At 41.4% G+C, this 26,225-nt stretch overlaps 1 protein-coding gene across 1 annotated transcript; it reads right to left on the reverse strand.

The window, feature by feature from the left end:
* Positions 1-7,011: 7,011 nt before the first annotated feature.
* Positions 7,012-25,220, reverse strand: rad21 (RAD21 cohesin complex component). The gene is made up of 14 exons (XM_031903493.1): positions 25,016-25,220; positions 17,507-17,681; positions 17,099-17,228; positions 16,489-16,588; positions 16,132-16,238; positions 15,771-15,971; positions 14,915-15,040; positions 14,531-14,653; positions 14,043-14,266; positions 13,757-13,904; positions 13,513-13,670; positions 12,604-12,762; positions 11,815-11,898; positions 7,012-9,768 (listed from the first exon to the last, which is right to left on the reverse strand). Exons 2-14 carry the CDS (start codon positions 17,648-17,650, stop codon positions 9,577-9,579), a joined length of 1,896 nt encoding a protein of 631 aa, XP_031759353.1. The 5' UTR covers positions 17,651-17,681; positions 25,016-25,220; the 3' UTR covers positions 7,012-9,576.
* Between the last annotated feature and the right edge of the window lie 1,005 nt (positions 25,221-26,225).

The following is a 26,225-nucleotide window of genomic DNA, read 5'->3' on the forward strand; positions in this document are numbered from 1 at the left end:
GGCCCTGTGTGAAAAAGTAATTGCCCCCTGAACCTAATAACTGGTTGGGCCACCCTTAGCAGCAATAACTGCAATCAAGCGTTTGCGATAACTTGCAACGAGTCTTTTACAGCGCTCTGGAGGAATTTTGGCCCACTCATCTTTGCAGAATTGTTGTAATTCAGCTTTATTTGAGGGTTTTCTAGCATGAACCGCCTTTTTAAGGTCATGCCACAACATCTCAATAGGATTCAGGTCAGGACTTTGACTAGGCCACTCCAAAGTCTTCATTTTGTTTTTCTTCAGCCATTCAGAGGTGGATTTGCTGGTGTGTTTTGGGTCATTGTCCTGCTGCAGCACCCAAGATCGCTTCAGCTTGAGTTGACGAACAGATGGCCGGACATTCTCCTTCAGGATTTTTTGGTAGACAGTAGAATTCATGGTTCCATCTATCACAGCAAGCCTTCCAGGTCCTGAAGCAGCAAAACAACCCCAGACCATCACACTACCACCACCATATTTTACTGTTGGTATGATGTTCTTTTTCTGAAATGCTGTGTTACTTTTACGCCAGATGTAACGGGACACGCACCTTCCAAAAAGTTCAACTTTTGTCTCGTCGGTCCACAAGGTATTTTCCCAAAAGTCTTGGCAATCATTGAGATGTTTTTTAGCAAAATTGAGACGAGCCTTAATGTTCTTTTTGCTTAAAAGTGGTTTGCACCGTTTTTGCCCAGTCTCTTTCTTATGGTGGAGTCGTGAACACTGCCCTTAATTGAGGCAAGTGAGGCCTGCAGTTCTTTAGATGTTGTCCTGGGGTCTTTTGTGGCCTCTCGGATGAGTTGTCTCTGCGCTCTTGGGGTAATTTTGGTCGGCCGGCCACTCCTGGGAAGGTTCACCACTGTTCCATGTTTTTGCCATTTGTGGATAATGGCTCTCACTGTGGTTCGCTGGAGTCCCAAAGCTTTAGAAATGGCTTTATAACCTTTACCAGACTGATAGATCTCAATTACTTTTGTTCTCATTTGTTCCTGAATTTCTTTGGATCTTGGCATGATGTCTAGCTTTTGAGGTGCTTTTGGTCTACTTCTCTGTGTCAGGTAGCTCCTATTTAAGTGATTTCTTGATTGAAACAGGTGTGGCAGTAATCAGGCCTGGGGGTGACTACAGAAATTGATATTGAAATTGAAAATTGAAATTGATAAACCACAGTTAAGTTATTTTTTAACAAGGGGGGCAATCACTTTTTCACACAGGGCCATGTAGATTTGGAGTTTTTTTTCTCCCTTAATAACGTAAACCTTCATTTAAAAACTGCATTTTGTGTTCAATTATGTTATCTTTGACTAATAGTTAACGGTTTTTGATGATCAGAAACATTTTGTGTGACAAACATGCAAAAGAATAAGAAATCAGGAAGGGGGCAAATAGTTTTTCACACCACTGTACATACATAGTATATAATACCAATATCCAGAGCAGCAAATAAAAGTTCAACCTAAATCTCACCCCAACTTTCCTTCAAGATGGGCTTTTTTGGAGTATCTAGGAGAACAAATGGCCATTTCCCCAAGTCACATTCGAACTGGCCTTCAGGATGGGCTTTCAGGGGTATCAAGCAGAGCAAATAGTCAAATCTCACCATGACTGCCATTCAGACTGAGCCCTACTACCTGACATTGCTCCAAGCCATTCCAGGGAAACCGCCCCACAGTTTGGATAGCACTTCCTAAGATCCTACTTTTGCAGGGCCACAACCTTACATCCTCAGTGGCTTTGAAGAGGCCCTCCAGTTCCATACAGTAGGCACGTGCCTCTGGATATCATTCATTTATGGGATCTGGGAATTCTGAAAATTTGATCTATAGGTGCATCATGTCTGCCAGGTTATGGTGCATCAGCAGATAAGATCCTGTTCCCTTCCTGGTGTCTCGACCATTCATGCTCTTTGCTCAAGCAATTGGAACAATAAAAAACCATATTATGTGTGACCCCGTATGCACAGCCCCTCATGCAATCGCTGTTCATTTGACCCATAAGCCAATGAGCTGGAGAACATACCAGATCTGCCCATTCTGTCTCTAGATAGTAAAGTTTAAAGCGCTGGCTGCAACACCAGGTGACCATTAATATGACAAATACCACTGGCCATATAATGGATGAAATTTCTTATACAATCAACAGATAGTGCCTAATTATGGAATAGGGGCAATGCTACAAGGTTGGAGCTAGTCACATGCCTATTGAAACAAGGCAAATAGCCTCTAATTGGCAGAACAGTTTAGAATAAATGATATCATATCATAGGGAATTGGCACAGAAACTGTTCCATGGCCCAAATAATTTGCCCTGTGCACAAGAGTAATGTTACATTGGTGCATTAAAAACTCCCAATCTGGGCACATAGACCTTTTCCACTGATTGATCAACCAGGAAGCGAAACTTTTTGGGATTGGCCAAAAGGCACTGTTCTGCAAATCCACTAGAGTTGCCGCAATTGCAAGAAAATCTGATTGTCCAATGCACTTATTTGGGGTCCCAGATACCAACTTACAACCAGCTGACAATGGGCAGTTCCGTTTGTTTGTGACCAGCTTGGTTGACTCATTATTTGTGGAAGTTTTTAACGTTTTGGTCCTGTTGTTGGCGCTCAGCCGTGTCTATTATGTGTCCTCCCATTTCCGAAACCTCATTGGGACATTTGACATTAACGGCACGGAAGCTGATTTCAATGGAAGGAGTTTTAATTTCTACTCTCGTTCCAGTGGCTTTTATTTCCCTTAATCTCAGAGAGCCGAGGTCATCAGATTTTGTGTCGGCTCAGCAGATTGGCGAGACTTGCCTGTCGATTTACTTGTTAATGAGGCAAAATTGGCTCCTTAACATTCTCGGGAGGACTTTTATACTTTCCTAGTACTTCTCTCATACGACAGCCTTTAGGATTCAGCTCTTACCCTCGACTTCTCGGAACTGTTTTGGTTTGTGTAAAAGGGCATGATTTTTATATAAAATCATATTTGAACATGGAAATGCAAATAATGTAGTTTAAAATGATGCAGTTGTTCATCCTACATATACACAGATATAGGGGATGGAAAACTGTTACAGGTTAGAGCATTTTAATTCCACAGGTTCACCTTTCTAACGCCATGGAGTGCTCCCCTAGAGTGTGTCCCTTTCCCCCATATTGGATTTGTAAATGCAGAACAATGCAGCAGGGTCTGGTCACATCACATCTGATTCCCTGGTGGTGGCCACCTTGGTGGAAGTTGACCTGGTCCTGGATTCCAGTAGAAGCTTCAGGATGGAGCTTACAGCCAAATGTGGCATAGCCTAAAATTACTGGCAACCTCATTGTGCATTTTATGGACCTGGTATTCAGAATGGATACACCCTCTTGGGAAGTACTTCAGCTGGTTGGGAAGGGAGGCCTCTGTGGGTAGGGGGGCATTCCATGTTCTTTAAGAAGGATGAGTGCAAATTATACATTTGGTCCTTGTATATTAAACATTTTGTGGTTTATATAGTAATAGTGGCCGCCATCTTGTTGTAACGCCCATCAATGACTATTTTTTTGTGTCCAAAGAAGTAAAGCCATGGGGAGATATAAAGGATATAAAGAGATGTAAATACTGTTGCTTAATCATAATCTGCCCAAAGTTGGCTAGAAATCATGTGCCATCAAATTTGTCTGAGAGCTGTAGGCCACATGAAGTTTGCCATGTCTACACTGTTATAATAACAAGGTAGAGCTAGCATCCTAATGAATGCAATAAGGGTCTGTGTACCTGTTTTTGTTGCTTGTTGCCCCTTACAGGATAAATACGCCCTCCGGTTTTATTGAGAGTTGACCTGAGAGCAAAGGCTCTTTCCCTTCTGTTTAGTTCTATCAGAGCGTGGTGCAAGACTTTTTCTATTTTTTTGTTAATTCAGCATTGACCTGAGAGCAAGGTGGTCACTTTGTGTAACTTTTTGATATAATGAAAGTCCATCTATCCTGAGACAAGGACGAGATGCCAATACTCGTTCAATCTTGTAGATTGTAAGCTCTTTTGGGCAGGGCTCTCTTCACCTCTTGTATCGGTTACTGATTGCTTTATATGTTACTCTGTATGTCCAATGTATGAAACCCACTTATTGTACAGCGCTGCGGGATATGTTGGCGCTTTATAAATAAATGTTCATAATAATAATAATAACGATGTCACAACAGAGAGGCGGGTTGCTTGCTGCAACTTCCTAAATTCCAAAGAAACCTTCCAAATTCCATCTGTCTTAGTGTAATGTCCAATGGAGAGATGAGTTGCCTACAATAGATACCGCTGGCGACACAATCTCTCCAAAATGCCTTTCCACCGGCAACAAAGGGAATCATCGGTGGAAAGGCCTATGCATCGCTTTGGAGTTGCCTGTAGGAGAAATCTGCATGATTTGGAAAACCAAAGCTAAGCATAGGCCGTCCCACTGGCGATTCCCTTTGTTGCTGGTGGAAAGGCATTTCGGAAAGATTAGTCGCCTGCGGTAGCAGAGATCTATTGTAAGCGATTAAACTCTCCATGGGACATTACCGTTAAAAATAGATGAGAAACTAAATTCATATCATTGGGCAAGCAAGCATGGCGGCACCGGTCACTTTGTATCCAACCTGATCCACGAGCGACCCCTTTAGAAACAAACTCAGTAATTTGAGGTAAAACATCATCAACATGAATGGTTGAAATAGTGAAGCTGCACAGGGAAACACGTAAAACGGTTTCATACATCTGAATGAATATTGCAATTTTCGGATGCACGGAATACGTACAGTGTAATCATAATGGCGCTAATTACTTTGTGCAATGCTGCATTTCTAATACGAACTGAACAAAAATTAGAATTACAGAGCAGCCGACTGCAAACGGAACATGTCCCCCAATACAGATCAGAGAAGCTTGTCTCTGTGCAGCATCCCATTCCCGAATCCAACAGCAGCACCAAGAGCTTCATAACAAACTGAAATCATTGCAATTATCTGGCTCCTTTTTTTATACACATACGGTTAGTGATGAGCGAATCTGTCCCATTTCGTTTCGCCAAAAAATTCGCAAATCTTTCAAAAGATTCGTGAAACGGCGGAAAATTCGCGAAACAGCGAAAATGTTGCACGTCAAAAAAAAATTGTCGCTGGTGGCTATTCTTTCGTCGGCCGCGGCTATGCTTTCATCGTGCAGCTATTTTTTCGTCGTGCGGCTATTCTTTCATCGCCCGCAACAATTTTTGGAAGTGCGGCAAATTTTTCCATCCGTTTTGCTAAACAATCCGCCAATGGCAAAACGCAGAAATTTGCAGCTAATCCATGCCTGGCAAAACATTTCGCCCATCACTACATATGGTCTGTAGTATTGTCTCCATGCGGCACAAGAACGTGCACATTTGGCCAATCACAAGGCTTGTGTGTGCCTCGCTGGTACCCAATTATACTAATGCTTTAATTAACAATTAATAGTGTTCCAAGATGCCGTAAGCCGGGCTATCAATGGACATAAATCTGCTATATACTGTAAATTCCTTCTGCTTTAGTATTTATGGCTTCACCATATACAACCTTGGCACGGCGGCCAATATCCCGGACCTGGATGTATAATAAAGATTGCAGAGAAGGATTTTTTCATTGTAATGAAAACCTCAACTTCAAACTTATTTTTCAGTCAGTGCTAAAATCTGTGCTCAGGACCCCACACCCCTGAACCTTGCAAGACTCTAGTATATTTGATAGGGATGCACTGAATCCACTATATGGGGATTTGGACAAGTTTTATATAAAACCTTTTCCTGAAAAATATATTTTCCTTGTAGAAAAAGGTTTTATTTCTAGTGTCAGTATCTTGGCAGACCCCATGTCTGTACCTCGTCAGGATTTCTCATGTAGATTGCTATTGCCCATTCCGTCCTTAACATATTGTTTTTTTTTATTTAAAAAAAAAAAAAATGGAATTCTGTTCTTAAATATAACCATGGAGGGCCTTTTGGCTTCCTGTGGTAAAGTGCCGCCTACAGCAAGGTCCTCAAGCCTTATGGTGAAATCACCACTGGGAAAATCTAGGCAAAACAAGGGAAATATTTCCTTATATACCAAGTTGATAAGATTCTTTGATAAGTTGCTTACTATGATATGATATATCCATTGGTTTCCATTCAGAACAGTTCTGAATGTAGTTCTCCTACAGTGTGGCATTATAGGTTAAGCAATTATTGCCAAATGTGCACTCCGATAGGAAGATGCCAGGGATGGGGGCAGTTTGAAGTCCACCAATATTTTTCTGCTGAGAAAACACCATGTAGGCCAAGGGGGGCAGAACGGCCTTGGTACATGTCCTTTGGTGCTTTATAAACACACGGCAATACTGTGAACAAGCCCCTTAACTTGCTTAAAGGGATACGGTCATAATTTTTATGGGGTACTTTTTATTTCTAAATGACACTGTTACACAGCAAATAATTCACTCTGCTATTTAAATATTATTCTTGAACCAACAAATGTATTTGTAGCTGTAATATTGGTGTGTAGGCGCCATCTCAGTGCATTGTGCCTGAGTCTGAGCTTTCAGCCAGCGCTACACATTAGAACTGCTTTCAGCTAACCTATTGTTTCTCCTACTCCCATGTAACTGGAGGAGTCCCAAGCTGGACTTGGATTTCTTACTATTGAGTGCTATTCTGATACCTACTGGGAGCTGCTATCTTGCCCCCTTTCCATTGTTCTGCTGATCGCTGCTGGGAGGGGGGATATCACTCCAACTTGCAGCGCAGCAGTAAAGTGTGACTGAAGTTTATCAGAGCACAGGTCACATGGCTGTGGCACCCTGGGAAATGAAGAATATGGCTAGCCCTATAGGAAATCTGAAAAACAGATTACAATGCAGGATTCTGCTGGAGAAGCTCTATTACCTGATGGGTTTTGAATACAAAATGTTTTCCCATGACAGTATTCCTGGGATTGAAACACAGCACAGGAGGAAACACCCCTTTCCCACAAATGACGGACACAGCTAATTAGGTTATTGAGACTTTTATTAGAAAATTTATATATAACACAGCATCAACTATTTTCATGAACAATTATTCTCAATAAGCAATGAAAAAACTGACTAAAATGCATAACATGAAAAACAGATTCTCTCTATTAAAACATCCAACTTATCTACAATAGCTCTTTATACAAAGGGGGACTGGCTTTCCCAGGCACGTTATAAAGAAAATAAGACTTGCAGAGGAGGAGAGTTCCTGGGGGGGTTAGGGGGGTTTATATTACCATGATTAAACCAAAGCCGACCTATGATGAATGGCGTAGAAACACAAGTAACCACGTCTCGTTTCCAAGTTGACCTTCTTGATTAAGCAGTTTACAGAAACGAGATGTTTGGTGATAAAATGGTTACTATTAACCCTAAGACTACGCGCCTTAGTCTGAAGATGGCATTAAAGGAGAAGTAAACCCTGCCACAGACAAAAGCCCCCCCTTCTGCTGCCCTCCCTCCCCACAGAGTCTATTACATGGAAAAGCATATAGATGGCAAGCTGTGCAGCCGATTGTGCAGGGGTTTTCTTTGGATCTTCATTTTCTATTATCATTTTGCCTACATCTGAGCTCCGTCCATCAGCAAAGAGGATCCGAAGATTCAGAAGATGGCGCCTGTGAACTCCTCTGCATCTATGCCAAGGGATGCTTTTCCATGTAAAAGAATCTGCAGAGTTGGTACAGGGAATGGGGCAGAGGAAGGGGCCTTAGTTCTTCTTTAAAGTGTTAATCAAAGTCCACCCTATATGGAGACTAAAACATGGTTGGTAAAAGACAGAATTTGGGAGTGAAATGTTGGTAGTTTAAACCAAAGAAAACCTTGTTTCACGGACAGGAGTGTGCAGTATTACTTCATGCCAAGTCAGAACACTGAGCGAATGCATACGGCAGGGAGGAGAGAAAACAAACATATCTGCAATGAAAAGAGGTGAGAAAGAAAGGAGCGACATACGGGGCATTTAGGAAGCTGCAGAATATGTAAATATACAGGCCATGATTGCTCTGTGCACGATTACAAGAGGCAGCTATTGGCTTCTGGTTATTATCTATCCTTCCGCCTATAAATGTGCTTCAGTTTATTCCTGGGAGCATGCTCAGTAGGGCCTAAAGCTGCCCCTAACAAATGCATGAACAAATGCCCCCGCTCCCTGCACCTAGGAAACACAAGAGGGCGGAACTTTAAAGAATTTGAACTTGTGTTTGGAATGTGAATGAACCCTTTAAAGGCCAGTTGTGGAGAACCCTTGTGCATTCCACAGCTCGCTCCTAATTAACAATTGCTTTTGTACTCTGCAAGCTGCACATTTCCTGGGGTTCAACTGCCGTGGTTTATTATTTTTTTTTTTAACATTTCTTTGGGGGTTCATACTTTGATTCTATGAATAAGACAAGATAACGGCTGCTCTTATATAGCGCTTCTTTAATGTATTAAACATCCAAAGGTTTATATATTTACACATTTTACATTTACTACTATAAATAGGAACAAAAAGGAAAACATGGAAAGAAAAGCAGAGAGAGAGAATTTTTTTTTTAGCATTAAAATGAGGGGTTCCTAAAAGACAAGTAAATGAAGTATTTGGGAATTAAGAACCAGATAAAGATAAAATGGGATTTAGCATTTTGCCTGCACCTAAAGGAGAAGGAAAGGGATGCCAAATGTTAGATCCCCAGTGGGATCCTGTTTGCTGAAAACGGCACCAGTCCAGGGGTTCCTTCTGTAAGAGTGTCACTTACTGATCTTCTATTTGTTTAATCTTCTCTGTGGCCCCAGGCTGTGTGCGCACACGTGGCCCAGCCCATGGAAAACACCCAAGAAGAAGATGGTGGCGTGATGCTCATACATTACTATCCCGAACTGGTGCCGTTTTCAGCCAACAAGAGAACCAGCCCAGGGTTTTCAGGTCAGCGATAATATTTATGGAGGGAGCCCCAGTCATTATACCTTCCCTGATGCAGTAGGTTGGGTTAAAAAACTTTTTTTCCAGTGGGTATTTAATAAGCCAAACACAAGTATCTTTTCATTTTTTAAATTTTAGATACAAAAGTGGACAAAATATAAAAATGTTTAATATTTTAGCTCTCAAGTAAAAGAAAAGAAATAAAAACAAGCCCCGGGAAGAAAAAGAATGACTGTTTAAGATCAAGCTAAGACAGTAATTGAATGGTACGAATAGCGCCAAACTGTGGTTCTGGAATAAAGTAACGCTTGGGTATAATATTGCACACAACTGTGGTGAAAGTGCTCTCATTGGTTTTTAGAGCCAAGCAACGCTTTTATACTCCAAGGTTTCAGATTCTAGTACTGAATGTTAGAAATAAAACCAACCCACCCCACAATTATAGCCCATAAAAATATACTTAAGGTAAATAAAAAGACAAACTTTGTACATGTATTAAAACAACCAAAACCATTAGCCAGGGGAGGGGGGAAACTACCAACAGTATATGGATTTAACCAGTTTGGTGTTGGTGAAGCATATATTACACAGCTCATTCACGTTCCTGCTAGCCGCTCCAGCAAGGCTGATGTTCATTGGTCAAACTATGTGGAACCTGGGTCCTGGGGTGGCAATGATATCGCTGTAAGGCTCCGCCTGGGTCAATTCTATAGCTTGCTGCTTTTTAAGAACCAGAAAGCTGTAGAATTTGGCAGCTGCTTGCTTTCGGTTTGTGTTTCTGCACAGGTCGAGCAAACTGATGGATTCAGCTCCAGTCTTAGCAAGAACTCGCTGCAGGGAAAGAGAAAATAAATAAATAAATACATGAAGACATTAACTGATTAGGATTTCATTTGCCCTTAACAGGTGCCACAGAGTGAAGCATTTTCATCTTGTTCTGTCCTAAGCGCTAGGCAGAAACACAATCACGAACTTGGAATATGAAGGACATCATCCTAATATATGAAAATGTATTTACAGGGCATCTGGCCAGCCTGTTTATAATATGCTGATGGGCAATCATTGGAAGCCACGTTCCCTCTATACACTGTAAGGTAGGAAACAAGGCTTTCACAATAACCTATGCCCATAATTATTAATGATTATTTATATAAAGTGCAGGAAATCTGTTTATAAACAGTAAAGCTTTCCTTTTTAATAAGGCATCTTGTCTCATCTTGAAACTGGTATGGTGCAGCCCTGGGGTTTTTTTTTGCCTTCATTGACCTTTAGTTTGGCTTTCAGGAGAATTTAGGAGATAAAACAGCCATTGTAGCCAAATTTCACCCAAACTGTTCCACCCCCCAGGCTGCTGTTGTGGGCCTGGTTAGGAGCTTCAGCCCCACAGACTGAGAACCACCATGGAGACCATTGTATTTAGTGTTCTTTTTAAGTTAATTTAATAGGTGGACTTTATTTCTCCTTTAAAAAAGGATTCGGTCATGATTTTTATGGGGTACTTTTTATTTCTAAATTACACTGTTTACATAGCAAATAATTCACTCTGCCATTTAACATTTTATTCTTAAACCAACAAATGAATATTTTTAGCTGTAAAATTAGTGTGTAGGCACCATCTCAGTGCATTGTGCCTGAGTCTGAGCTTTCAGAAGGAGCCAGCGCTACACATTAGAACTGCTTTCAGCTAACCTATTGTTTCTCCTACTCCCATGTAACTGGAGGAGTCCCAAGCCGGACTTGGATTTCTTACTATTGAGTGCTATTCTGATACCTACTGGGAGCTGCTATCTTGCTCCCTTCCCATTGTTCTGCTGATCGGCTGCTGGGAGGGGGAGGAATATCCCTCCAACTAACAGCACAGCAGTAAAGTGTGACTGAAGTTTATCAGAGCACAGGTCACATGGCTGTCGCACCCTGGGAAACGAAAATTAAATATAAAAAAAAAAAAATAAAATCTGTTTTTGAAAAACACTCCAATGCAGGATTCTGCTGGAGAAGCTCTATTAACTGATGAATTTTGAAAAAAAAAAATTCCCATGTTTTCCCATGACAGTATTCCTTTAATGTTCTTCAAAGGCCTATCATCACTTAAAATCAATGTGAAACAGAGCCAGAAAAGAACGAGCTAGCGGCGTGCCACAAACAACCTCTGTTCCCTAAAATTATGAGACAGAAATCCCAAGTCCACATATAGTCCTCCCTCTTGTGTTGACAAAGAGCAACCTTCAGTGATGGAGTTAGGGTGGGAGCTAATTCAGATAGTGAGCAAGATTACGGTGTCATAGATGCCTGTCCATTGCCGCAGAGCCAGAAATTCCTACATCGGCCAACTGAACTGAAGCTTTTTGTCCCAAGTGCAACCTATTTAGACACTAAATTTACTTTGGCACTTAGACATCACTGAACAAGAAATGTTGCCCGTTCTTGGAGAATTTATTCTAAAACCATGGTTTATCTATATTCTTATCTTGCTTGGAAGTTGCCTGCCTATATTCATACACATTATATATATGGTATATACATATACATATATATATATATATATATATATACATATATATATATATATATATATATATATATATATATATACATACATACATACATACACATTATATATATGATTTGGTATCTATTTGGTATTCCGTGCACAGGGGCAGCTACATTGCAGCAACTTTCGGAGTGTGGTGCTGTCATGTGGACTTATATATATTATATATATATATATATATATATATATATATATATATATTAAGCCCAGCTGGATTTCAGTGGGAAAACATCTTTGTACTACCAATCAGTGAGGGACTGTGCTTGATTGTACAGAGTGAAAGGAAGGGGGCAACATGAGCAGAAGTTGAACAAAGGCTAAGGTACCTGAAGACCATGCAGCATCTGCTGTGTTCTCTTATTCCACCGCCTCTCCTCTTGATCCTGCTCAGTCCCTGTGGCATCTTCCTCCTGTAGCAACAAAAAAAAAACAGCACTTAGGAAAACAGCTGCAAGCCCCAATTAATATTCATGGGGTAACAAGCAAGCTGGAAAATGAATTCATATTTCTCAGTCTCCCAAGAGCGCCATGCACTCTCATTCCAAACTACCTGCTTATCTGATTCGCAGCAAATGAGTCTCCTGTCTCGGGCACTGAAAAATATTTAGCAGCGCCGATACTTTATTGAGATGTTACACAAACACAGATGTTTGGGGCTGGCATGGTAGGCAGATTACACAGCACTATTGTTTTGTTTCAGGACTGTGAGCCGAGCAATGGTGCTGTATATTCTAACAGCTGCTTAGGGGACTTGTGGGGGAGCTGGAGGTCACATGTGGGGAAAAAAACGAAAAGAGCAGGAAGCAGCTATAGAAATGGAGGCAATATTAATTTCTTGCTCTTTTGTTTTCCGGCAACAAAGAAGCATAAAGAAGTGCCCCTCTATAGCAGCAGAACCATTTTCACCGCCATGTTGTCTGGACATAAACGGGAACCACCCCTGAACAGAAAATATTCTCCAAAATTCTTATAAAGGCTTAGTATTCTTTTTCAAGAAATTGTGTTTTTATTGTTCCTTCACTTTTCACAAGGGCATGTTTCATAAAGGGCAGAATAATTAAATCTGTATAAAAAATTCTAGTAGTGCACACAGCCCACTTCCCACTAGCAATTACCTCTTCCTCCTCTTCCTCATCTTTTTCCTTCTCCTTTTCAGGCAGGAGATTCAACTCGGGGATTAAGTCGTTGATGTTTGGAGTCTCTGAGACTTCTGATGGAAGCTCCACTGGAGGAGGAAGTGGAGGTGGTGGCATTTCAATGTGTGGTTCTGTTTCCTAAAAACAAATTACAGAGTTAGTAATAAGTAAATGAAGCAGCAGTACTTGTTGCACAGATTGGATCAGATCAGCAGTAGGCCCAATTTTTTTTGTAGATGAGCTTTGGTAGAATCAAGACAAATTTAAACCAGCCATATTGCTTGCTTGGGAGACACAGAAACACAATTTTACTTGAGTAAAATCGCAGTATAACAGACAGAGCTCTGTTAAAACATGCAGTGTTTGTGTGCCTCGTGATTACTCAAGCATGTTCACTCTCTTTGTTTATCACTTGCACTCCTATCCGACGGCTGCTGGGACTTGTACCAAATGTATATTTACAGCTCCTTTAGCACCAGAGTAGCCCAATACTTCATATGGATTGCAGTAAGGCAAGTAACACTGGCAGCTCAGAGGCCCAATGCACACAAAAAAATGTCTCAAACAAGATATCAAGAGGTGGAATCTTGGGAAGAAGGCAAATTCTGTGGATGTATGTTTATAAAGGTTAAAGGGGAAGCATACCTACTTTTTCTAACAGCTGAATAATCAGCGCTTGTGCTAAACCTACTTTTTAGCTTAAAGTCACATTCTACTTCCTGTTCCCACTGAGCACAACTGAGGCCTGATTTGTTTTCTTTATGCTTTAGGGATCGGGAAGCGGAATGTGCCCTGTTTAGTGCAAGAAATACTATACATACAATAATTACACTAAACTGACCCTTTAACCTATTACATATTAATACACAGACTCAAGCTGCACTGTACCTGCATCACAGGCACTGGCTCTGGTTCCATTTGCAGGGAATCACGTTTCACTCCTTGTTGAGGTGGAGGGGGAGGCATTATGGTCTCATCCAGGTGAGTTCGACTACCCTCCATCAGTGACTCCTGCAGGCGACTAGCTTCTTCCAAAATGGGTTGATCTAAAATGAATGTAACATGTAACTTATCATCAAGGGTTGAGACTTTGGCAAAAAAGCAACAGCAGGATATAAGAATGAGAACGAACCAATAACATCTTGAGGGCGCAGTTCTTCTCTTGGAACTTCTGGATTCTCAAACTCCTTGAGGAATTCATCAAGGTTATCTGCTTCACCCCCTTTCCTTCGCTTTTTGAGATCTTCAGGGACAAGTGGTGTAAGACAGCGTGTAAACAGCTAAAATGCAAACACAGACATATGAGTAAATAAAAAGCCAAGATTTTAATTTATCGCTAACTTTCATGTGTGGATTGGTTACATTCTTAGGTTTTACAGTTTCTGCATTTGAAATATATTTAAAAAAATGTGAGATACCTTAAGTAACCGGCTGTTCCATAATGGTTGTGCAGGCAATGAAAACAGTTTCTCCACACCGCCAGTCTCCTTCCACATCATCAGCTTCTTTGTAGGAGGAGCCAAATCCAGTGTTGTAACAATGTCAGAGTAATCGCTGAGTTGGGCACGAATGGTCTTGCTATCCAACTCTTTAACACTGTCCACAATCAGTTTCCTCTTCCTTTTTGCCTTGGTCTCCTTGACTAAAGGGTAAGTATGAAGGGATATTGTAAATTAAAAGTATTGACAGATAGACAAAGCAGAAAATCCTTATGGGCATTTCAACCCATAATAGCTCCTAGTGGAGAAAGAAAAAAAAAAAAAAAAACTGCAGTCCTAGAATGTCCTTATGGAATGAGAGATCTGCTGGCATGGCAATGATGTACAATGTAAACAAATTCACTGCACTTATGGCTTTGTAAATAACCCATTTACTTTTGGATGAAAATATCATTGCCAAACCTTACCTGTAATATCAATGGGCTCCAGGGCAAATGCTTCTTCTTCATTGGGAACCAGGGTTGTTTGATCAGTCATGGTTGGGAGTGGCTCCACAGGATCCACAGAATCCGGACTATCTGGTGCCCCCACTGCAACAAACAAGCAAATATTACTCTTAAGTAGAGAGTCTGAGCTACGAAATCACAAGGCACTAACTCAGAAATGCCTGGTAACTGATTTACAAGGGGACTGATTTACCTACACAGGTGCTAAATCACCCAAGTGCCATTTCTCTTAGCAACCATTCAGCAAGTAAGTTTTGAATCATATAATGAATAAATGCAAGGAATTTTAGTGCATGTTCCCCAAGCCAGTTTCCTATTGTCATCCCAAAAGCCTATAATACCTACTTGAAACATTGTCATCATCATCCAAATCGTCATGAACAGGCTGCTCGGGCATTGCAACACCTTCTTCAGGCATGGCAGGAGGGTCGTCAAATATTCCCCCTGCATCATTGCTTAGAAGTTTGTCATCTAAAACAATAAAAACAAGCGTGTTAAATTAAATAAAGGTTAATTAGTTTGTAACTCCCCTTTAAAAGGCTGGATTAGCCATACTGTCCCCATCCTATTGCCTGATGGGCTGTAATTAGTGCAGACAAAACTAGTGTAAGCTTTAAGAGGGTAGTACTGAAAGCACCAATTTAACTTGTTATCCTACCAGATACAAAATTGTATCCTGAACAAATACACACCCCGCAGCAATGCTATCACATATCAAAGCATATTAAAGGAGTTGTTCATGTTTCAGTAAACGTTAAGCATGCAGTAGAGAGTAATTTTCTGAGACAATCTGCAATTGGCCTTCATTTTTTATTATTTGTAGATTTTTGGCTATTTCACTTTTTGTGCAGCGGCTCTCTAGTTTGGAGCTTCAGCAGCTACCCGGTTGCTAGGGTCCAGATTACCTTAGAAACCAGGGAGCAGTTTAAATGAGAGGCTGGTATATGAATAGGAGAGGGCCTAAATAGAAAAGTTATAAAAAGTAACAAAAATAAATCTGTAGCCTCACAGAGCAATTGTTTTTGGCTGCCGGGGTCAGTGACCCCCATTTGAAAGCTGCAAAGGGTTAGAAAAAGAAGGCAAATAATCAAAAAATTATAAAAAATAATGAAGACCAACTGAAAAGTTACTTAGAATAGGCCATTCTGTAACATAGTTAACTTAAAGGTGAACCACTGTATTACTGGACACATTTACAGACCTAGTATGCCTCCATCATTCCCCTCTCCAAAGTTGTCATCTTTGTACTGGTCGTCATATTCCAGATGGTTACTCTTCTCGTTTAGCTGACTGGTACTCTGCTCAGGCTCCAGCAACAGGTTGGAAGCGCTGGTTGTCAACATGTCATCTTCAAAAGCGCTGCCTTCCCGCATCATCTCTCGGTCGTCCATGCCAAAGTCACCTGGACAGTGAAATTCACGTAAGACAACAGCCTTTCGGTTTTCTTTCCATGTTGTTCCACCATGTAAATAAAGTTCTACAGACTATTTTTGCATTTAGATTATGCACTATTAAGTAAATCTAAAATTCTTAAATGTGTTAAAAGAAAAAAACGCACTTACCAAAATCATTATCTTGCAGGATATTAATGTTGCTAACTTCTTCCCTCATTGTGATCTCCTCAACTCGACTTTGGTTCAAGCTAAACTGCTGAGCCACATCAATGTCACTTTGAAATAAAAGAAAAATAATGGTTAATTTAGGCTTTATGGATATCCATTGCAGTGTGTGTGTGTGTGTCTAGCGCATGTTAGCAGACCAATACAATGAGCTCCTCATAACCAGCTCTTTATGGACATTTCCCTAAAGATGTAGTAGCTGTCAAGGGGCTATCATTTTTAGGTGGATATCATAACAAGTCCTTGGCAAGATATGAAAACAGACAGACTGACTCCTGACAAAAGTTGAGGTTTGCTTACTCAAGATCTGGTAGCGGCTGGTCAAAGTCATGGAACTCCTCAGGCAGAGTGATGGCATTGTATGCAGCCTCTCTGTTTTCCTCGGGTAAATCCACAACACCTGTAACATTTGACATAATAGTTATTTAAAAATATTCAGGTAGAAAAAACAAAAGAGGAGGTTAAAGGTGGCCATACACAGGCTGATTCTAGCTGCCGATATCGGTCCCTTAGACAAACTCGGCAGCTTATCGGCCCGTGTATGGCCTGAAATCAGCCAGATTTAAAAATTTAGTCGGATCTGGGACCACGTCGGCTCGTTGATGCGGTCCCCGAAATACCTGCACCTATACCAATCGTTCTGCAGTTCCCCAGGGCCAAACGGCTGAATTAGCCGATAGTGCCCACCCATGGGGGAGGGATAGTGGGAGAAGATCTGCTAGCTTGGCGACCTCACCAAGTGAGCGGATCTTAGACTGTATGGCCAGCTTAACACTGGTTAAGCAGAGACCTCATCTCAGAGAAAAAGCATCCACTAAATGTCAGTGCTTCTCAACAGGCAGCTCTCCAACACAGTGATGTGCAAACTGGATCCCCATATTCATTTAAAAATAAAAATAAAAATTTGTACCAGGGCGGAAAGCCATCTTGATTTTAATGAAAGCTTCATTGCAGTCAGCCAGCAGGTACTTTGCTTTCCGATGGTAGATTCTTACAACTCCCAAGAGAAGGTGCCCGGAGGTCCGCAGAGCCATTTTCACCTGGAATGAACACAAAACATGGAACCTGACTAAGAGTCCCCAAACATTTGAACAAAAATATATATTGTTTTAAATATATACGAACAGGAAATCTGTAAGAAGGTTAGAGGACTTACACAACACAAACAGTTTGTTGTTTGAGAGGAATTGGTTTTGGTTTCATAAATACATCTTTTGGCTTATGAAACTGGACAATATATACTAAAAGAAATATTTTAAAAGAAATTAGAAAATATCTACATGCAGCAATATTAAATGCCTTAAGATACCCAGCTTACCTTGGGGGAAATAATACTCTCCACACTGCTCTCTAGATTGCACTCAAACACATGGGCTTTGGTTAACTTCTTGTCCCAGTGGGCCGCTAGCCAGATTTTGGCCAGCGGCCCACGCTTACTGAGGACAAAGTGAGCGTAAAACATTTTTCTCTCTCTTTAAAAACCGGGGATAAACCTGCCAATAAAAAGGAAAGAAAATATGAATTTGAGAAAAAAATGTATTAAAACATTGTCCACTAAATGCAAAATATATATGTCTTTCCCAGGAAGTCTGTCTTCAACACACCGCTGAAGTTTTTTTTCTCAGACTAAAATAAAAACACTTAAGATGACTATACATCAGTGGATTTAAGCTGCCAATCTAGCCCCTTAAAGGAACAGTATCACAAAAATTGAAAGTCTTTTAAAGTAATAAAAAGTATAAATTACTATTGCCCTGCACTGGCAAAACTGGTATGTTTGCTTCAGAAACACTACAATAGTTTATATAAACAAAGCTGCTGTGTAGCCATGGGGGCAGCCATTCAAGATGGAAAAAAGGCACAGGTCACATAGTAGATAACAGATAAGATCCATAGAATATAATGGGGTTTTATCTGTTACCTGCTATGTAACCTGTGCCTTTGCTCCTACACAGCAGGGTATTTATATAAACTATAGTAGGGATAACAACTGAAATGTTTAAACCAGTCCAATCGCAGAAATGACTAATATCCCTGCAATTATAACATCTGTACAGATTTGTTTGCTCAACACTATAAAAGATTATTGTGTAAGACCTTGTACTTGGCACATCTGAACACGTATGACCATTGTAAAGGAAAAGTCAACCCAAAATATAATTTTTTGCCTAATAAAAGAAAACATAATTCTAAGCAACTTTACATTATACATTCATTATAAATTTAATAAATAGTTTCTGATGTATTTGTATATATAATTGCTATTAGAAGCAGCATCTGTCCTTTTCTATTCCATGCCCTGGGGGCCCTGGCATTTGAAACAATGTAACACAAGGCAGCAGAGGAGACAGACCTTTGCAACATTGTTTAAAAAGTAACAACCAGGAGTTCAGCAAATGCTGCTTTCAGTAGCAATTCCATTTACACATAACTTTTAAAGCAGGGGTGCCCAGACTTTTCCCCCCGGTGATGGACTTTTGACTCCTCCCTGCGTGTGCACACATACCCAATAAACTTCCCGGCTTCGACGTGGTCCACCAAAAATCAACGGGGGATCCACTAGTGGACAGCAATCAACGTTTTGGCCACCTTGTTTTAAAGCACTAAAATGTTCAATAATTTCACGGTGGAAAGTTGCTTAGAATTATTTTTTTTTATTAGGCAATAAATTATTTTTGGGGTTGACATGTCCTTTAAGTTGGCAAAAAATGCTAGGTTGTGGAAGCACACTAATAAATGATTTCCATATATAAAAACACACTACACAGAGATCCTAGGTAATCGCCCGACAAAGCGGAAGGAGACATTTTTAAGTGATTGCTCAGCATTGCTGCATATAATGTATATTGCATAGGGCAATTACCGATAATGTGGAGGGGCCGGTATTGTTGGGCACTTTATTGACCACGGGAGAGGGGATTCCCAGCCGGCAATGAAGCACCCCATGTGTTAGGGCCCTAATGCTGCCTTCATTGTGTATACTGAGTTAACAATTTTTCCTTACAGTTAAGCCACACATGTCGTAAATACATTGTGAAGTAACCATCAAATTTGCTTTTGTGAGCCAGTGTTATTTATACATTCATTACTTGTAACAATATTATGGCTGCAACCACCCAGGTGTTCTATCATCTGTCCAACTGTAATATGTCCTCAGTTGCGATTACAAGATACAATAACATATCTGATTGGCTCCTCAATAATCTAACATAAAATTGTCCTGAATAAAATGTAAAAATTACTTATGTTGGCAGTGCTACTGTGCCAGTCAGTATCAGTGTAATTAAAGCCCCATATTTAAAAAGTTTAGTCATAATTACGCAGTCTTTATACTGTCCTGCCAGTGCAGATTTGGGAAGAAGGGACCAAACTGGAGATTAAAATACAACGTGACATTAGCCTTCTGACTTCTTGCCATGCGTATCATACGGGCTAATCCCATGCAACTTCAGACCACCAATTTCACATCTACAAACAGTATCTGGAGTATCCTTAAGGTGCAGCCCCTACACACAAATAATGAAATGGCTTGGTATAAAGTATATTATAATAGTAATGTATTAAAGGAATAGTGACACGTTTCTATAAAACCCCACAGAATTACTAAAGAGTTGTGGCATGACAATCTGGGTAATGCTGGGCTGGGGTTAGCATGGCACGGGCTAATTACAAATGAAGGCAGAAGGGCAACCTACGGAAGGACTGGGCCACCTCTAGCCCAGTGTGACTGACACAACTGTAGAGGCTCTGGGGGATTTGTGGCTTTCTAGATTTTTGTGCCACAATGAAAGGAACGTGTTAGTATCCCTTTAAAATATTGTGCCACATCTAAAAGGCACTAGTCTCTTAAAGCTTCCAAACTAAAGCTCCTCTCAGCTCACACAGCAAAAGCAACCTTACCCACAGCCTTGTATCATGCCCACATTACTGTGGTTTTCTCCTTACCAGCAATGCACCGTCTCTATCTACTGATTGTTCTACATGTCTCACAGCCTCGCCTAATTCTTGACTTTTCTCTCAAACTTCTGCCAGCCCTGGAATTCCCTACCGTGACTGATCAGCCATCGCTTTCCTTTCAAACACTCACTGCAGATCCACCTTAATAAAAGGCCTATTTAACAAAACCTGGATTATCTGAAGCCAACACTTTCCTAAAATATTCTGCCTAGTCTCTTCCCTGGCCTCTTATATTGTAGCCTATTGCAAACAGGGCCCTCTTAGTTGTTCCAGATTGGAAAAACTTGCAGTGAAAAAACATCCATTGACTTCAATGAGTTTTGCAAATTTTCATCGCAATTTTTCGGCAAAGCAGAACAGGACAGGTTCTCATGTGATATTGGCCAGTATATTGCACAATTCATTCCCCCTTGTTTCCGTTTTAAAGGGTAATACAACATTGTGAAGTGTTTAGAAAGTGATAAATACTTTGTCCCAATTATCTCCACTAAAAGCCTTTGTATTTGAAACAGTGTATCTGTTACATTTTTTTCAAACATGGGCCCACCCCCGCCGGCCAACACTGACAGCGGAGCGACAGCTCCCACGGCTACAATGTATCTTATTTATACAATCTATAGAAAATGAATGTCACACAGTGTGAGGAGAAGCCTGAAATCACCTTTGTCGCTGTCTCCAGCCAGTAGGTACATGAGGTTATTAGTCCAAAAATGCCCCAATGCATATTGTCAGGCAAAACGGTCACATGATTCCTATAACAATAAATAGAGCGCAGCACAAGGAATTTCAGACTTATCCCTACACAAACAAGTTTATGCCTGAGCAGAACAAAAAAAGGATCCTTGGCCATAGAGTAGCTAGGAATATATTCAGAGACTAAATGGAAAGCATACAGTGCAACCATGAAATGTTATGCTGCTTTTGTTATTCTTTGCTATAGCCTTGCCTCACTAATAGAAGAATTATCTCTGAACTTGATTTAGATAATTTATCATTCAGTAAACACTGAGCTGTGACATGAAAAAAAAATGATTATATATTCTAATAAATATGCCAAATAATGCACCAATAATTCAACTGACTCCATATTCTATGCACATTGGGCCTTTAAAATGAGCCTCCCCATATCTGCAGATGGCTAGAAGCACAATGAATCCCAAATGATACCCGGCACAGGGTGGGACACCAACTGCCCGTACCACGTAAGGCCATCTCCAAGCCAGACAAGGACATACATGCTGGTGAGCCATGACTGGCAATAAACAATCAATATTAATTATCTAACAAAAGATTTATAAGAAGTAATGTAAATATATTGTGAATGCAACAGCATGAAAGTTAGATCCCAAGTGCCAACAAGAAAGGTCAGACAAACTGGATCTGGTACCAACATGACCCAATCACTATTCCCTATAACACTAGGACATCATCCTTTAACGAATATACTTAACACTGATATATACAATACACTGGTAGTGTCATCAAACAGTGTAATAAATATAATGTTACTTAAGGGCAATGGAACCGAATATCGGCAATTGCCACGTCCCAGTTGGCTTGACAAAGTGCTGCAGGTTACCCAGTATGGGGCAATAATCACTGGGCAGGGGTAACTGGCAGTATAGAATTTAAATCAAACGATGAGCCAACTTCAGCATATAATGTCAGATACTATTAAAGACCAGACCAAAAATAGTCTGTGATTATTAAAAAAAATTAATTTGTAAAACACTGACACATTCCGCTACGTTGTACAATAAATGGAACATACAAGAAAACATACAAAACCACCAACAACTAATATAAAAGGTAATGACATTTAAACTCCATTTCAGACCCTGTACTATATACCCTAATCTACAGTAAACTATATCCTTGCAATCAGCACACACTGACATCAGAACATGGCATTTATAACCTATAAAGTATATAGTTGTGCCATTTCCCTATGGGACCAAACTGTAAATGATATCCTTATAAACGACGCTTAGTGATGAAATCAGTTATAATCAAAGCTAAGAGATGTAATTTGTCACATGACTCACTAAAACATGTATATTATAATAAAGTACCCAGTGCTGTAAAATATGAGGATATTGGAATTCACCTCGGAGTTCCATGACCTGTATAAAGCGACCAGCCAACTATATGGTCATGGAACTCCTCGCTTATATCCCTATATTTTACAATAGTGGGAACTTTATTCACTATTTAACTATATATGGCATGCACATAGATCTAAATGTCCCTTATGGCTTCCCACCCCCAGTCCATTAGCCTTTTCTCACAGTTCACCAGCCAAATGCAGTCAATTGCCACAAGCCCCGCTGGCCCATGCCCCTACCATGTGTAACCCCCGCAGTGCTGCACAGCTCCCCCAGCACAGGCCTACCAGGGAGGAAAAAGCAACAGACAGGAGAGGTGAATGGGCCAGGGGAGAAGGACCAAAATAGGAGAGAAGGATTGAGACAGGTGAGAGGAAGGGATGGCAACAAATAACCACCTGTGCATCCCACCACAAACACAGGGCCTGTGCAAGTCATAGTGGCGGTGCCAGCATCCCTGTAGGTTGTGCGCTGGGCCCCAAGAGCTGTAGATCATAATGACAATGTACCAACCGAGCAAAATGTAAAGTGAGTTTTGCCTTTATATGGGCACAGAACCCCTCAGTGACTTCTAATATCCTTATCATTTACAGTAGGGGGTACATTATCCCTTATAATACATGAGTGATACTCAGAGTTCCCTGTATAACTCAGCCTGCAGCCTTGTGCCTTTATATGGGCACAGAACCCCTCAGTGACTTCTAATATCCTTATCATTTACAGTAGGGGGTATATTATCCCTTATAATACATGAGTGATACTCAGAGTTCCCTGTATAACTCAGCCTGCAGCCTTGTGCCTTTATATGGGCACAGAACCCCTCAGTGACTTCTAATATCCTTATCATTTACAGTAGGGGGTACATTATCCCTTATAATACATGAGTGATACTCAGAGTTCCCTGTATAACTCAGCCTTCAGCCTTGTGCCTTTATATGGTCACAGAACCCCTCAGTGACTGCTAATATCCTTATCATTTACAGTAGGGGGTACATTATCCCTTATAATACATGAGTGATACTCAGAGTTCCCTGTATAACTCAGCCTGCAGCCTTGTGCCTTTATATGGGCACAGAACCCCTCAGTGAATTCTAATATCCTTATCATTTACAGTAGGGGGTACATTATCCCTTATAATACATGAGTGATACTCAGAGTTCCCTGTATAACTCAGCCTGCAGCCTTGTGCCTTTATATGGTCACAGAACCCCTCAGTGACTGCTAATATCCTTATCATTTACAGTAGGGGGTACATTATCCCTTATAATACATGAGTGATACTCAGAGTTCCCTGTATAACTCAGCCTGCAGCCTTGTGCCTTTATATGGGCACAGAACCCCTCAGTGACTGCTAATATCCTTATCATTTACAGTAGGGGGTACATTATCCCTTATAATACATGAGTGATACTCAGAGTTCCCTGTATAACTCAGCCTGCAGCCTTGTGCCTTTATATGGTCACAGAACCCCTCAGTGACTGCTAATATCCTTATCATTTACAGTAGGGGGTACATTATCCCTTATAATACATGAGTGATACTCAGAGTTCCCTGTATAACTCAGCCTGCAGCCTTGTGCCTTTATATGGGCACAGAACCCCTCAGTGACTGCTAATATCCTTATCATTTACAGTAGGGGGTACATTATCCCTTATAATACATGAGTGATACTCAGAGTTCCCTGTATAACTCAGCCTGCAGCCTTGTGCCTTTATATGGGCACAGAACCCCTCAGTGAATTCTAATATCCTTATCATTTACAGTAGGGGGTACATTATCCCTTATAATACATGAGTGATACTCAGAGTTCCCTGTATAACTCAGCCTGCAGCCTTGTGCCTTTATATGGGCACAGAACCCCTCAGTGACTGCTAATATCCTTATCATTTACAGTAGGGGGTACATTACCCCCTTATAATACATGAGTGATACTCAGAGTTCCCTGTATAACTCAGCCTGCAGCCTTGTGCCTTTATATGGACACAGAACCCCTCAGTGACTGCTAATATCCTTATCATTTACAGTAGGGGGTACATTATCCCTTATAATACATGAGTGATACTCAGAGTTCCCTGTATAACTCAGCCTGCAGCCTTGATGCAATAATAAACACTATATAAGCCAGTGATGGGGCACAGCAGGAGGGCACTGTCACACTGGAAGAGGGGGGGGGGGGGGCGCCCAAAGTTTTTAAAGGGGAACTCCACCCAAAATAAAATCAGATTCTAAGCAACTTCCCAGCGGCCTTAAAGGTACAGTACGTTAACCCTTTCCTTGCTCTGCATCACGAACCAGCACAGTGAGTTTCCCAGCTGGCTTGCACTACATTCTCTCAGGAGTCAGAAGCAGCGGTGCAGGGAATACAGAGTGCCAGGCAGACGCTGCAACTGTTTTTAATGATAACTTTACAAATCGCCGGACCCTGTATTAGAAACGCCAATTAGGGTTTATTTGAGAGTGACGGCAGAAGTTGGGGCGCTACAGGTTGGAGTCACGTGATGCTGGTTACCCCCAATGCTATAAAGTGTATGTGCCCCGGGCAATATAAACCCGGCCTGTAAAGCAGCAGCAGCAGCCCGACTCGCCATTACCGAGCTGCCGGGAGTTCAGCCCCACTCAGTGCCGCGGCCTGCCTCTCCCCGAAGCCCGCCATATTAGATACACAGCTCGGCTTTGCCCACAATGCTTCCCGCCGGCTTATCCCACTGCCCGCTTTGCTCCACTTTCCCCTCAGAGCAAAGCAAAAGCTTTCCCCCGCTGCTTACCGCCGTGCCTTGGTCCCCCTCCTCCACCTCCGGCCGCAGTTCGGTTTCCCCTCCTCCAGGCTCACTCCAACCAACAAGATGGCGACCTCGGCCCCTTCCTGCCGCCCAAAGCGCACATTCAAATCCGCAGGATGTTTACTGATAAAAGCGAGAGACGTCTAACCATAGAGAGTTACAAAGGAGCGGGTAGACTAGCTTCATCTGGCCGCGCCCACTACGTGGAACACGTCTGCCCGTTCAGGGCAGACGTGTTCCACGTAGTGGGCGCGGCCAGCTGAAGCTAGTCGGAAGCCATTTTAGTACAGGGAAAGAAAAGTGGCTTTTCCACATTCCTTTTTCTGCAATTTCTATTGCAGTTCGCTTATTTGATTGTTTACGCGCACATCTTTAATTATCTTCAAGGGAAACTACACCTGTATTGTAAAGTGGGCTATACAGGGCAGACGTGTTCCACGTAGTAGGCGCGGCCAGATGAAGCTAGTCGGAAGCCATTTTGGTACAGGGAAAGAAAAGTGGGTTTTCCAGATTCCGAAAACGAATAAATGATGTTTAATTTCTATTGCAGTTCGCTTATTTGATTGTTTACGCGCACATCTTTAATTATCTTCATGGGAAACTACACCTGTATTGTAAAGTGGGCTTATACAATATAGTTCTTTGCGTATGTAGTATTTAAGCGCCGCTCAGTGGGGTTTCCGCCAAGTAAGCTTCTCCCTATACAGGAAGTTTTATTGGCAGCTGAAGTAGCTGGAGGTCCCTCTGGGGCAGGGGCTGAGGAGAATTCCCAACAATTTCTTTTATAGTGGTCAGGCAGTGTCTGATTAGCCCACCAGGATACCAGGAAAACTCCCAGTGGGCCCAGGTGTCAGTGGGACCTTCTGCTCACCCAACCATTTGCCTTCTATGCCTCCACCATTTCTCTATATGAGAAGAAATGGTGGAAATGCATACCTCCCAACATTTGAAAATGAAAAAGAGAGACAAAATATTTTGCCGCGCGTAGTGCGGGGAAATTTTTCTTGACCACGCCCACTATATGGCCACACCCCCAGATGTCCCATTTTTGCACACCGTCCCGCTGTCCCAGATACTTACTGAAATGCATACCCCCCAACTGTCCCGCTTTTCGCGGGACAGTCCTGCTTTCCATGGTGCATCCCGCTGTCCCGGATAGTTCCATGAATGTCCCGCATTGCGGGACATTCATTGA

The sequence above is a fragment of the Xenopus tropicalis genome, chromosome 6, assembly GCF_000004195.4.
Source record: "Xenopus tropicalis strain Nigerian chromosome 6, UCB_Xtro_10.0, whole genome shotgun sequence".
In the NCBI taxonomy this organism is placed as follows: domain Eukaryota; kingdom Metazoa; phylum Chordata; class Amphibia; order Anura; family Pipidae; genus Xenopus; species Xenopus tropicalis.

Coding starts and splice junctions, on each gene's coding strand:
- rad21 (XM_031903493.1), bottom strand. CDS start 17,650: ATGTTTTACGCTCACTTTGTCCTCAGTAAGCGTGGGCCGCTGGCCAAA. Junction 15,972..16,131: donor CCTGCAAGATAATGATTTTG/GTAAGTGCGTTT, acceptor TTCACTGTCCAG/GTGACTTTGGCATGGACGAC. Junction 9,769..11,814: donor AGATGCTGCATGGTCTTCAG/GTACCTTAGCCT, acceptor CTTTCCCTGCAG/CGAGTTCTTGCTAAGACTGG.